The following is a 15,117-nucleotide window of genomic DNA, read 5'->3' as shown; positions in this document are numbered from 1 at the left end:
AACCATCAACTAGAGTTCCGAGGTTTACACACATGGAGCAGTACAACAATCCATTCCATGCGGTTCCTCACTTGACATACTTGGCAAACCATTCCATCATTTTTTGATTGAGCTTCCTCTGCACACTTCACAGCAGATTTGTCTTCTACATTGTATCTCACCGACCATCCGTGAGAAACTTTTGGAAATATTTTCGCATACCCATCAACCTGCTAACAAGTATCACAAGTAAAAGAGTCATCTAAAGTGCTTTTAACTATAGATCCAGATAACTTTTGAGGCAGAAATGAAACTTCAATGTGAACCTGTCAAGTGTTAAACTTTACCGATATATTGCTTTAATCGAAATGGTCACATCATACATATTATTAAAAAGCACTGGATTTATATATATATACATATGCGTACCTCAGATTTAACAGTTAAGACTAGGGATGGCAAATATCTAATTATGGATGGATATTATCCATCCAAACACAAATCCATAATTATCCATAATGGATATATCCATATCCATATAGCTATGGAGATCCATGGATATCCATGGATATTTTATTTTTATTATATAAAAATAATAATATAAAATAGTTAAAATTTCAATATGAAATTTGGCTATTAAACTATTTATATTAGTAATAATATATATATAAAATGGCGGTTCGGTGGTCGGTGGCGGCGGTCCGGCGACCTTCCGGCGAAGGTCCGGCGATGTCCGACGGTGGTCCGGCGAGGTCCGGTGGTGGTCCGATGACTTTCCGGTGGAGGTCCATTTATAATATTAAATTAATAAAATAAAATAATAATTATTAATAGTATTAAATAAGTTAAAAAATTAAAAGGTAATTTTAAAAATTTTAGTTTTTAATATAAGAGGTATTTAAATTTTTCACTAATTAATATAATATTTTTACAATTGTTTGTTTATTATATTTTTTATTTTTAATTTTATAAAATTAAAACTTTTTAAACTTGTGTTGGTTAAACGGATATCCATTGGGTAAAAATAATTATCCATATCCATCCATATTCATCTGGATATAATTTTAAAATATCCATTTCAAGATCAAAAAAATTTTGGATGGATATTGTGGATATCCATTATGGAGCGATCCAGTTGCCATCCCTTGTTAAGACTTCTTCAAATTGCTTCAAGAGAGCTCGGGGAGAAATCTGATCAGACTCAGCTCCCAGTACTGCAGTGGGAACCTCAACCGCTGAAAGTAATACCAACCAATATGGTTTGTTACACCAAATGCAACAATAAAGAACAATTGAATAGTCCAACAAAAGATAAAAGAAACAAACTAAAAGACTTTCCATCTGCATGCAATGACCAGAACTATTATAAGGACTTACATGTAAATTATTGGGTACACATTCATCTATAAGCTATTCATTGCCTAAAAACACACACTGACATGCGGAACATCTATGAATACATACACTTGATATCATCTACAGTTACGAAAGAGGGATGTAACAGCACAGCAGCCTGGATGAACTCATGCTTCGTTAGTTCAATTGCTACTTTAGCTGAGAATAAAAGTTAGTTGATAGCGGTCAGTTCAAGATATCACTGCTATTAAATATATTACATCCCTATCCTTAATTTTCATTCATTTTATAATAATACCCTTACTTTTCTTTCCTTTTCACTAACAAAAGAAAATTTTTGAATACTATCATGGATCGTTTACAGAAAAACGTGGGTCTCTGTAACAATAGACTATAGTTTAATAGTAAAAGTATGTACTAAAAAAATTGTACATAACTACGTGCACAATAAACTACAAGTACGCACGGATAAAGATCACTAAGATCCTAAATATTTTTCTCAGTCAACCCCATTATAAATCAAAACCAAGGTAATATCATGCATATAAATGTGGCAACTATTATTGCCATTGTGACATGTACAGATGTCAAGTATCATGGCCAATATGGTATCAAAATATAGAGGAAATCCTCAATTTTATAGTGAATGATTATGTTCCTTTTATGTAATCTATGTGTATTCTTGTATAAATTGGGCATTTGAGCTTTGAATAAGAATGAAATTTCTATTTTGTATATTGTCTCTAAAAAGTTTTCATGCACAAGTAAGGCCGTTGATCGCTTCGTCAACTCAGGTGTACTTATTTCGACTGTAATATATATTTGGTTGCAATGGGAACTTGGGTTATTGGCCCATGCTGATATTTTTTTTTTATCCCATCGAGGAGTTTCCAAGTATTGCAATGGCAATGCGGCGCGCACGCACACAAACAAGTCTGCTTGTATAGTCCTTCACTAGTGCGGAACCTCACTTTTTTCATGCGGTTACATTTTTAAACCACGAAGTTTAATAAAGTCAAAGTGTAACACTATTAAATTGCACAGCTTTATAGCACATTCAAAAGTAACTTTATTAAATTGTAGGATTTAACAGCATGTCTGCATGTGGGGATGGTAGAATAACCCGGACCCGGATGAACCCAAAAAATCCAAATCGGGTTCTTCCTGTACCGTAGCAAAATATATCTGGTATTTGGATGTCATTTTATGAACCCAATTGAATCTGAGTCGGGTCCCATTTTTGGTAAATCCGGATATCAAGAACCCATACCCGAATTATTTTATTTTAATATTTAATTAATTATTTTTAAATATTATTTTAATTAATTGTTTTTAATTATTATTTATGAGTATAAAAGCGAAAATGAAAAAAACAAAACAAACCCTACATCTCACAATCGTTATTTCTAGTCTTATTCATTCCTCAAAATTCAACAAATGAATTCAACATCAATGTCGTCGCCCGATTGATCATCACCCATCAATCATTAGCAACACAACATCACCGTTGTGGCCACACTTCTCTGCAAGTTTCAAGAATAGACTTGATACCAAGGCAGAGAAGTCAAGGAAGCAATTAAAGGAAAGGAAGAATATGGCTAAAAAGATCGATGGTGTAAAGACGACCAAGGCCTCAAATGTTGCCAAGAAGAAGTGAGCAATTCATTCTTTTGTGGTCCCGAAGCCAACATTCGGTGATGGAGTTCTATGACAGTCTTTGTTGGTATAGTTTCTCAAATGAAATATATTGTGTTGTAGATTTTGGTGTTATTTGGTGTTTATGTAGTTATATTTCCAGATTTTGAGTACTAAATAAGAAAAAATGGTTTATACTAAGATTTTGGCTGTTGGAATCATTGGGATTTATTTCCAGTTTATGCGATTCCCCATCTTCCTCATCTATTTCAAGAGATCCATGACTTTGTTCTATCTCCTTCTGCAACTAGCAACAGCCCCAGAAGCGACACGCTTGATTTCTTTTTTTAAATTTCGGGCATTCAGTACATCTATCCACATTTGGAACTCAGATTCCTGAGCCTAAAAATAAGAGTTCATATCCAGGTTCGGTTTGCTAAATTATCATTTGGGTCCAGAACCAAAAAGTCTAAATTCGAATATGGATTTTGCCATCTCTATGGAAAAAAAACCGAGAGTGTCCACACCTGAGAATGATTATATAGACACATATATACATATAGCACCCTCTTTTTCTTTTTTTATCCAACATATTATTAAACCATGCAATTTAATATAATTATTTTAATTAACTATTAAATTACATGGTTTAATAGTATGTCCATGAAATAGGTGCATGCATATTATATCGTTAATAATCAAAGAAAAAAAATTAATATGGAATCATATGAAGTGATTATTAAGATTGACAGTGAGATTCATTCTTCTAAATAATTGCTTGACGCGTCACATTAAGGGATCTGTCCATGACTGTGTAGATGAGTCTAAAAGTTTTGATGAGACCGAAAAGTTTTAGCTTTGAAATTTGTAGAGGATGTTAGTGCTAACACATATAAGAGATCGAATGCCTTCGCACTCCAACTATACATTAGTGTGTGCCGCCTCTTTAGCAATAGAAGTTGAATGTCAACTTTGGGAAGAATTTGAAAAGCATTTGGATAAGCTTGCGAAGAAATTCATTAACAATGCAACTAGAAAATTGCATGAGAACATGGCCAGAAATGTCTCCAAGAAGGTAATTGGACATGTCCATGACAACATGAGATTTCAAATGTCGATGAGGAAGTAATTAGAGACGTCTGAAATTGCAAAGGAAGGGGTAAAGTCCAATCTTGATTTGAGCATTGATTTTAACAGTATGGTTGTTACGGTTCTATCAATCTCTATATTGAAGCAAGAGAACTGTTCTAGAAGAAGACCTTACGGTAAATATTAAGTTAAGTGACAACATTGAGCAAGATTTAGAGAAAGACTCAAGAGGCTTCCAAGTGATTCTTGAGTCCAATATGGCCTTATTTTATTTTTTTTTCAGTTTGTTAAAGGACATTCTCCCCTTGCCCATCGCTTTAGATAATTCAGACGTTGATTATTGGCTATAATGTCTTTAATAAAATGCTTTTCATCAAATTTCATCTTTTGATCAAGAACATACAAACAACTACAGTTTGACTTTGTTTTTTTTTTTTAAATACTGTTATACAGGACTGTTACTAATATTATATCAGATATTACAATTAATATTTACAAACAGATTATACAACTGGAAACTTTTTCGTGGCATGTACTCCTCTAAAACGCTGCCCAAATTCTTTAGATCATCTCTAATATTCGACGGCTGTCCACTCCACTCATATTTCGTGAGGGATAAACTGACTCCACTCAATTATTTGATAATCAAGGAAGAACTGAAATTAACCCCCATAATATTTTTATGGAGGCTCAAACCATTGCATTCAACATTGTAAACTATACCAAAGGCCCATTGGTATAGTTTGACTTTGTTTATTTAATTAATTTGGCCTTTAACTATTTATTCATTCTCCTTTCTATTTTTATTTGAATAATTGATTTAATATTGCATCATATTTTTGGTTTAGAGCATAGAAATAAAAAGGCATCTTGATGAAAATGATAGAAATTAATTAATTACCATATAGGTTTGTTATTAGTTGTACGGGTAGAGCTTAGAGTAAATTTCGAGGGAGCTAAATTCAAACAAGTATTAATAGGGGGTCGATTTTAGATGGTTTTTCATGTATAGCTATGGTGTAATCCTGAAAATTTAGAAATTTTGCTTGTAACTGTAGTAATTTGAATTTGGAGATTTTGATTAATAATTGAGGCTATTGTTACAAATAAAGAATAAAATAAAAAAGCAATTAACAAAATAAAGATCAAAGAAATAGGTCTTAACTTCATCAAAAATTTAAAAGGCCATTTGCTATTTTATTAGGATGAAAAAAGAAATACCAAAATAAAGATCAAAAATACCAAAATAAAGATCAAACCCTTTCAAAAATAAATAAATAAATAAGTAAATAGGTAAACATCAAACAATTAGGCAACTATGACTTTATTTTACAAAATATAAAGTTACATTTTCATCCTATACATAAAGTTTACAAATTAATTATGTAGGGTCCAAATCAGTATTTTTTTATATTTCCTTTAGAAATTTCAAGATTTTTTTAAAGCTTGCAGGTGCCTTGGCCACTGCTAGTCTTAAGCACCCTCTGCTCCTAATCAAATGGAAATTATAAATTAATTTTCTTCAGACACTTATATTATCTTGCAATGCCAATTAATTAAGGTAAACCTAAGTTTGTTTAATTCCTGAGAGCTAGCTAGCTTCTAGTTAAAAAACAATATATATAACTATTAATTAACTATTGAAGCAAATTGTCATTTACAAATATACAAATCAGTTTAATCTTAAATTTTGTTGAAATATGAAAGTGAATTCACGCAGCTCTTCATACCGAAAACGGAGTGCCAAAAACAAAAATAGGGACAAAAGTTAAACTAAAACACTGCCGCACACTAAAGCCAAATTAACTTGAAAACATACATAAGGAGAAATCTAAACATCGCACACAGCTTATATATTCTTCATCTTCAGGATAGCTAGGATGGACGACTGCAGTCTTCTTCTGTGAATATATTTGAAGTGCGCAAGCCTCACATAATTGAACAACCGGCAACAATTCCTGCAATGGGAAGTGCAGCTTCGAAAACTTTTAATGCCGCTTGCCATAGACCCTAGAAATCAATAAATAATTTTAACATGAAGAAATTCACTATCAGACTTTAGATAGATCAACAAGAAATTCACTGTCAGAATATATAAAAATCAACACGGCTCCTCAGCACTATATCCAAATTTATAAAAATGTTATGCACCAAATTAAATAATCGAGTGATTATTCAAAATTAATTAATCAAAGTTTGGTCAAACTCACCCTTCCCTCTGCTGGGATATTTTGATTGTAAGGAACAATTGCACGCTTTGAAGAATGACCGCGCCGACGCCGGGAAGTTCCGTGCCTTCTGGAATTTCTGGAGCTTCTGGAACAACTTCTGGAACTTCTGGAGCTTCTGGAACAGCTTCTGGAACAACTTCTGGAGCTTCTGGAACTTCTGGAACAACTTCTGGAGCTTCTGGAACTTGGCTGCAATCAATTGCAGAGTCAATACAAGTTTTATAAATAGGCAATTAATTTCAAAAATCTTTAATTAGTATACAGGTAAATGCTCTTTCAGAGCATTATATTTTAAATTAAGTGTCAACCCCGTCGTCTTGGGCCTAGAGGATCTCTTTTCGCCTTCGGCTTCAACTACTTTTGTTTCCAACAGAGAGCACCCATTATACGAAATAAAAAGAAAAAAAATGTCATTCAATCCTATATTTTAAAAAATACCAAAAGACACTCTTATTATTAAATATATAACATTTTTTTTCATTTTTTTTACTTTTCTAATAATAGTCTTACAACAATCTAAAAACATTAAATTGCCAATAATTATCTGTTTAAAGAAATTGATATTTTTCAGACACTTGCAATAATCTTTCTAATAAATATTTATAAATAAATAAATTAACAACTTAGAGCTACATTTAATATCTTGTTAATAATTATAAAAAATTATGTTACCCAATTAATCTTAAAAGTAAAATAATAATAAAAAATTTTATTTTACTTTTAATATTAATTTAATAAATTAATTATTTTTTTTCTTTTCATTAGCATCACCAAGAATATTGTTGTGTGGATGTTATCATAAAAAAAACGAAAAATAATTAGGGTATAATAGTAAGAGTATTTTAAGATATTTTTTAAAATATATATAGGGAATAAATAAATATTTAATTCAAAATATAAAAACAAAACGAATATTTATTCATAAAAATATAATAATAATAATAAATACCTGATGATTGGGTAAAGGTTTCTTCCTCAAAGATTCAAGCAGCGAAAAATTATCCACAAAATAAGAACGGACATGATTGTGATTGAGACTCCCTTTATCGCCGAAACATTCCAGGCAGATACTGTAAGCGGCGCTCCCGGTTTCAAAGCACCTCATGCAAGCGAAATACTCATTGGTTATGAAGATTCTGCACCGGCCGCAAATTGGCCTTCTACTTTTTAGTATATAGTAGAGAGTCAACACTTCCTTAAAATCTAAACGTCCGCTTCCATCGATGTCTAGTTGATTGAAGAAGTCACGAGTACGCATGTTCTCATCGTGTGCTTTCTGCGACATGAAATCTGAAAACTCCCTGTAACTCACCCTACGGTTTCCATCTTTATCCATTGATTGGAAAAATTGGTTGAATAAACGTCTTTCTTCATCGGTTCCAGAATTATAATAGGCTAAAGCAACCTTTCTCAACGCCTCCATTGCAGTTTCTTTTATGGCTTAATTTGCCAGAGATTGTGAGGAGTGAAGACCTTCTTATATATTTTTTCTCCATATGTTATGTTATTATGCTAATTGTTTAGTCTTAGGGAAAATTATTAAAACCTCCTCACCCGCCGCCCCCCCTTCATGTTTCAGTAAATTAACCTCTTCTCTTTCATATTTCAAAACCTATAAAAAAAAACCTCAGTTATTAACAGTTTCTCTTAACTTCAGACTTATGATTGATTTTTTAATGGATAATTAATTGCTGAAATTAATAAAAAGTAATCATATGTCAGATTTTCTAATTATGAGAAAATTTTGATGAATTTTAAAACAAGAGGAAAAAATGATTAATTTAAACAAACAAAACAACAGAGGGGGTGTAATCATTTTCCATTTATATTTCTCTAACTTTCATGTATGCCTGGTTTTTTCAACAAGGGAAGATTCTCAACTACTTATTGAAGCAACCTAGTGTATGTGCATGTCTGCATGATTAAAATAAATCTTCTTGACCCCAGCATACTGTGATTAAATTCTTTTAATTAATTTTTAAAAAAACGCTAATAGTCATGTATTTGGTAGCGAGTCGGCATAGAAGAATATGATAAACATATTGATGTTTCCTTAATTAATAGTAATTAATCGCGGATTAAGAAGTGGGAACTATATTTATGACGACGACATATTTGTGACATACATAGAAGATGCCCCGAGAGAATTCAACTTTCATTTTTTAATCAATCAATTAAATTAGCATTTTAGTACTGTACACACTGAAGGGAAATGATAGTCAAATTTTAAAAGTTTCAAGAAGCAAAGAGGAGAAACTGGAGAGTCTTCACATTTGTTGGTTTTAACGGATTTTGTAACATTATAACAAATATTTTTTGTTATAGGCTACGGTGCATATTATACTTATAGTTATAGTATATAAGTTGTTCTCGCTACAAGGTATCAACGATTTTTTAAAAGATTTTAAAAAATATAAAATTATGGATATGTTAAAGGTAAATGTTCTTTTAATACCTATAGTTTGAATTAATTGCATAATTAATAGCTTTATTTTTAAAAAATATTACTCAAAATATTTGTGTTTTTACTTTCATACATGTATGTTTTAATTTCTCCAGGATAAACTAATAGTTTCGTCTTATATAACTTATAACTTTAAAAAAAAAATCTAACATATAATAGGTGAAAAATTATCCTAATAAATTTTAATGGGTCTCTAAAGACATAATCGAACAACTTTTAAATAACTTTATTTTGATTGGCGACTCGAGTTGGAATCTTAAAAAAAGCTAAGGAGTTAAAAATTCAATTTGAGTTTTGTCCAAAATAAATTTTAATGGAAACAAGTATATGACATTGACAAGGACCGTTAGTCAGTCTTTAAAAATATAAAGACTGACTAAGTAATTAAAGATGAACATTATGCGGTCTACGCGGGTTTGAACTAACAAACATGCATTTTTTAGCGTTTCAAACTTGAACACTAATGTTTTTTTACTAAAAGGTTCAAACGTTCAACAAAAGCTCAAACGTCAAAAGTTTAAACATTTTTTAGCGTTTACCATACAGAAGTTCAAACGTCAAGACCGAAATTAATAAAGTATGTGGCATGGATGTGAGTCGCCCAAAAACTAAAATGTTTTAGAATCCACATTTTGCAGGCCTTGCCACATTTTCCAAAAAAAAACAATATTTTAAAAGAAAAAAAGCAAACTCTATTGTTAAAGTTCGTCTTTTATTAATGATTGCCGACAGATGATGCCTTTTGAGCCCAAAGCTACATACTCAACTGTTATTGTTGGCACGCAATAATTCATTGGCAATATTTGTATTGATTTATTATTATAATCTTCCCAATCACCGGACCTTGGCACGTCGGCTACCTATATATATATATATATAGATATATATATACAGCTGTAGTCCTGTGGACACATTAAGGCTCCAATTTCTAATAAAATCTAAACATACTAATATACGTAGATTTCAAATAATTAACAAACATCCAGCATAAAAGATACGTAGTGTGTAGTATCTGTAGTCTATACCTATCTATATTATTTCCAATTTTAAAGTAAATCTGAATAGTGTTGCAAATATTGGCTTCATTCATTTTTGTCGTATCAGTGATACTCTAGTGAGCGCTTTTTTTTTTTTTTTGGACAAGCTCTAGTGAGTACCTGGTTTAGGCGTTGAAGTTTCTTTTTGTTGGGTGATCAGCGAGGAAGTTTCGCTATTTTTTAATTTATAATTTTCTTGCTTGAGCACTTAATCTCTCGGGTTTCCTACTTTACCACTCTCTCTCAGGGTCGGCGTTGGCTCAACTCTTGTCCGGTTCGTTTTGTCTTCCAATGGCATATCGACACGCCCTAACTTTTTTTCAAGAAAAGTGCATCTAAATTATTATTTTTTAAAAAAAAATTGAATCATGTCTTTTAACTATTGAATTTTCAAGTGGTAAAGTGCAACCTTTTTAGGAACCAGTTTTGAATTTGATCTACTAATAAAATAAAAAATTATTTTATTTGTTAACCTTATGGGGCCACTAGATTAGTGAGTTTCAATAGGTGCACGAGTTAATTAAGGGACAGTGACCACCCTTAAAACTATAAATAGATGTGGAAGTGATGAAATCAATGGTTTAACATCCATTCTCCTATCACCAATTGATTTTTAAAGGTAAATGACAACTTTTACTTTAAAACTCCGTAATTAGACATGTTGAAGCATTTTGTGACTGGTGAGACCTTATCATTTTTTTTTATTGCAATGTTCTACTGCTTCATAGACGATCATTCAATGAAAATTAAACATGTAAGCATATTATGAGTTTAATATACATGTTTGTGTGACATTGTGAAAATTGGTTGATGAAACTAACAAATGACCTAAGACAGATTACGCTTTGCTATTTTAAGTGAGTCTATACTTCATATACACTTTGCCATTGAATCATGCAACAATAATTCACTTAAAATGCAATTTGTAATTTGAATGTATTGTGTAAAATGGGGCATAATATCATCCTAAAATAAATATTTATACACACACACACACACAAAAGAATCAGATCAACAAATTGATGGTAAAAAGATTTTCTCAATTTCTCAACAGCAAACCAAAGACAGTTCCTCCATTTCCACCTTCGGAGAGCTCCTATCAGCCTCTCTCTCATAGGTATTTTAGTTTTTTTTTTTTAATTTTAGTTTCGTTATTCCTCCACTAATGGAGACTGTTATTTAGGGTTGATAAATTAAGGATTTGGGCCGGGCTTTTTCAAGCTCAGACCTAAGACCATTAGAATAGTAGTGTAAGGATTGGGTCTAGGCCAAGCCCACTGTAGGGCTGGACTAGAATTGAGCTAAGCTTGAGCTTTTACTTATTTTTTAATTTTTTTAAAATTATTATAAACTTGAAATGAGTTCATAATAATTAAGTTATTATAATCAATAATAAATTAAAATAAAATAAATATTTGAAAATAAATTAGTAAATAAAAAAATTAAGCAAATAAAAGTTTAGGGATTTAATTTTTAGTACTTGTTCACTAATTAAAGCACTCTCTTAATTAATTAACATTTAAAAGAAAATTTAAAATTATAATTTAAAATTTTTTATTAATTATTAATATATAAATTAGGAATTTAAACTTTTTTTTTATTTTTCAAATTTAAATTTATTATTTTAATTTATAATTTCCTTTTAAAAAAAATAGAGGTCTTAAGGTTGGGTTGTGTGTGTGTGTGTGTGTGTGTGTTTTTTTTTTCTAAACCCTCATGTGAGAGGCCCGAACCAAAGTCTATTGGAATGGACGGCCCCAAGTTTTTACGATCTCTACTGCTATTCCTCTTAACGCCAAACATCTGAATTTTTGTGTTATATTGTGCTGTTCTTCTATATTTTATGTGGCTTTAAGGCTCAAATCTAGAAAGTTACGCGTTACATATCGTTGTTAGACGAGCGTTTATAGCATCATTTTGAAAGATGGAGCCACTTAAAGGTGAACTCATGCTCTCACTTTGGTGACTCTCGTAAAATAACTCTTCCATTTAAAATTGAAAAGAGATAATCTTTTGTTCTATTAGTGCGGTTTGAGCATAAGTTGCTTTCAATGTGCGCGATGGAAAAAATTTATAACTGTGCTAATGTTTCGAAGAACAGACGCATTGGAAACGTCGACCACGCATTCACAACTTGGGAAGGAAAGTCAGTCAGGGGCGGTAGTCAAGTCGCTGACTGCTTGTTCCTCGAGCAGCAAGTCGAACAAACTTTGACACACTACTTTTTTTTTTTTTAGTTTTCAGCAAAAAATATAATATGCTATTTGTTTTAAGCGGTTACTCTATACAAATATAGGGAAAAAAATTAATAAGAAAATAGTGATTTCAAAACCTATCAAAAGCTCTAATTAAATTGACAAAAATAATGCATTATGCCACATGTCCGGTGGAAAAGATTTTTAAGACCAAGATTAGTCCACCGCACAGACAAGTCATCAGAGCGACTCTTAAAATAAATTAAAGGGAAATTATCAATCGTATATCCTTAATTTACTCTGTTATCAAATTTAATACAATACTTTCAGGGTATATCAGTCATCCACTCTAAGTTGACAAAATATATATACCGTCTACTAAATCATTAGTTGCCATTTAAATATGATGACGTCAGATGGGTAATCTCGTCTTTTCATATGATACAAATGATAATTTAAAGGTATATAAGTGATAATAAGATATTTTAAGGGTATACAAGTGATAATTTTTAAAGGTAAAATTATCAATTCGTTACTGTTCCGTTAACTTTCAAACGGCAACTAACGGTTTAGTGGACGGTAGATAATTTTTGTCAATTTAAGGTGGACAATTGATATATTTTTAAAGTATTATAATATTTTAAATAAAAATACAAATTTAAAGTATATGAATGATAATTTTCTTAAATTAAAATAAGCATAAAATAGCTCGTTCTTATCCACTCCCCTCGAATCACATGATTACGATTTTCAGACCCACAGGATTATTATTACGCGCCATCGCTCTATGATGAGACTCAACGAACGCAAAGCCCATTCACTGTGACAGACTCGCAGGAGAGAGATATAATCAATCATCAAGGTTCCAAGAATGAAGAAGCTTGCGAAGAGCCACAGCCACGGTGAAAGAAACAAATCAACAACAGATCAGCAGAGTGACAAGAAATCAGCAACTGGCATGAACGGATCACCCAAAAAGAAAGGACACGGAGGCAAGTACACGTGGTCAGGCGACGGTTACTCGCAGGCTGAGATCGGCTTCGACGAAGCCATCGATGCTAATGATCCTAACTTTGAAGGTCCTGAAGATCAGAAGGAGACCGTCGCCGTTTGATTTTGTTTTTGATTCTGATGATTTACTAGTTTATGATCGTCGCTGTTTAATATTTTATTTAATTTTTGCTCTTTCAAAAAGATGAGATGAGATTTAGATGTACATACCTTGTGATTTCGTCTTTCAATAAAATCCATACGTCTTTCTTCTGCAATTAATCGGCTAATGTCAGATTTAGATTCAACTTTTCTCTAATTGTAGATATACAATTGCGTTACATTATGTTGATATATGAGGGACTATGATAATGAAACTATAATAAACAATAGGTGAATAAGGCAAAACATGTTATCTTACCACCCCAGCAGAAGCCCACAGCCCCAGTTGCAGTCATACCTTTGCATAACTGAAACATTAACATTAACTAATGGCTCTTCAAATCCCTTTTCCTATTAGAAAAGTAAATGGCTCAGCACTGAAACATTAACATGGCCCTCTATAACAACATTGAATAATGAAATACATTTTGTCATGTATCAGAAGTCTGGAACCAACCACTCCATGATCTTTTATCCATTCCTGTAGGGGTCTCCCGCCATCTACATTTGGATCCCCATGAAAGAAGTCAGGAACTGCGACATAGAATCCAGCTGCTGCAACCTTGTCTGCAAGCTTCCTTTGTTGTAGAAAGCATCTGATATTAGCTCCCAGTCGAACACAGGGTAGCAATATGATAGAGCAAACTGGCAGATAAATGAACACATGCTTGTACAATGTTTATAAATAGATACCAAATCACGGTACCATTGACCCAGAGTTGTTTTCATGGTGTACATAATTTTAAATTTTCAATTAGATACCCCCTGAATATGTTTACCAGTGATTGAGGCAGGTTCCAAAATGTACAAATTTTTCTTAACCCGAAGAAGAGCATGAATAATAATAGCAAAGACAAAGACACGTAGAATCATAAATTAAGATAAGCTCACAAAACAAATCAATTAGCTGTGGATGCAAGAGAAAGAAATTAGAGCAAGTCATACCTCAAGTTTGGAGCTTCATAACCTGCAAGATAAGGCGAAGACAAGTAAGAATTAGAAGGCGAAGACAAGAAAGAATTAGAAGCTTATAGAGGCAGAAGAATAAAGGTGAACAAAATAGGTAGAGTCAATACGAAATGAAATGGAGGACAAAGAGAACCGACAAACACCCTGATTAACCAATCAAAAGATGCATAAACACAAGCAACCCTGATGATAAATTGAAGTGAGAGAAACAAAATTAACTAGTGAAAACAAGAAATGGAAAAAACAGTGAAACATACACACAGCAAAAGACTAAAACAAAAGCAGCCCAGATGTAATTTGCCCAAATAAACACAACCCAGATCATAATTTGCAGTGAAAATATAAGAAGTGAATGGACATGATACTGAGATGGGTCAGGTACCGAAAACGTCGGAAATGAGAAGAGCAGCAAGCTTGGAGTCAGGAGAGCCAGTGATGTAAGTGTTGAGTCCACCAAGTTTCTCAACATGACCTGCTCCACCGTTTGGATTCAGTGTTGGTGGATTTGCACAGCACTGAGGGCCTGACATTTTTCTCCTGCTTATGCTTAACCTTCCTTACACTACTGTTCAGAAAACGCTCTCTTCTTCTATCACAAACGCGTATGATTGTATATCTATTTATATAGAGTTTCAGCATGTTCACTGCCGGGACTCTATTTCCCTCCCAATTGTTTATACTTTCAAAAAGAAACATGTGGGTTATGGTTCGTGAGAGTTATAAATTATTATGCCGGAAGCCTGCGTCACGGCGTTGCATCTTTCTATTTAGCTTCCGACATTTTTTAGTTAGAGTTATGTAGCTTCCGACATTTTTTTATTTGGAGAGTAACAATTTCTTATTTTTCTTGGGCCACACGCCACTCCGTTTTATGTATAGGTTCGTTGATTCGGAAGAACAATGCTTGCTTGGTCCTTGCCACGAATCTTTTGCATCAAGTAATTATTTATTTATTGGTGATTGGCATTTATTTATTTTGCTTTTAATTTTACTTGGAAGGTAACAATTTG

General features: G+C 32.3%; 2 protein-coding genes and 1 pseudogene across 3 annotated transcripts in view; all 3 read right to left on the bottom strand.

Annotated features, from left to right (window-relative positions):
• Positions 1-15,117, bottom strand: part of LOC102613415 (uncharacterized) — a 49,255-nt gene that overhangs the window by 14,285 nt on the left and 19,853 nt on the right. The gene's annotated exons all lie outside the window — the stretch shown is intronic.
• On the bottom strand, positions 68-14,901 carry LOC127900446 (endo-1,3;1,4-beta-D-glucanase-like; annotated as a pseudogene).
• On the bottom strand, positions 5,828-7,814 carry LOC102622719 (uncharacterized). Of its 2 annotated transcripts, none has more exons than XM_025102764.2 (3): positions 7,240-7,814; positions 6,270-6,479; positions 5,828-6,017 (listed from the first exon to the last, which is right to left on the bottom strand). In XM_025102764.2, exons 1-3 carry the CDS (start codon positions 7,711-7,713, stop codon positions 5,862-5,864), a joined length of 840 nt encoding a protein of 279 aa, XP_024958532.1. In that variant the 5' UTR covers positions 7,714-7,814; the 3' UTR covers positions 5,828-5,861. The 2 variants fall into 2 exon arrangements, with proteins under 2 accessions (XP_024958532.1, XP_015389019.1); XM_015533533.3 differs by having other exon boundaries at positions 5,828-6,069; positions 7,240-7,804.

The sequence above is a fragment of the Citrus sinensis genome, chromosome 1 (genome assembly GCF_022201045.2).
Source record: "Citrus sinensis cultivar Valencia sweet orange chromosome 1, DVS_A1.0, whole genome shotgun sequence".
Classification (NCBI taxonomy): Eukaryota; Viridiplantae; Streptophyta; class Magnoliopsida; order Sapindales; family Rutaceae; genus Citrus; species Citrus sinensis.
This window is presented reverse-complemented; position numbering and strand designations above follow the sequence as displayed.

What these genes read in the sequence shown, in the direction of transcription:
- LOC102622719 (XM_025102764.2), bottom strand. Translation starts at nt 7,713, where the DNA reads ATGGAGGCGTTGAGAAAGGTTGCTTTAGCCTATTATAATTCTGGAACC. An exon ending in AACCTTTACCCAATCATCAG is followed by an intron (nt 6,480 to 7,239) that starts GTATTTATTATT and finishes AATTGATTGCAG; the next exon opens with CCAAGTTCCAGAAGCTCCAG. An exon ending in ATATCCCAGCAGAGGGAAGG is followed by an intron (nt 6,018 to 6,269) that starts GTGAGTTTGACC and finishes TTCCCATTGCAG; the next exon opens with GAATTGTTGCCGGTTGTTCA.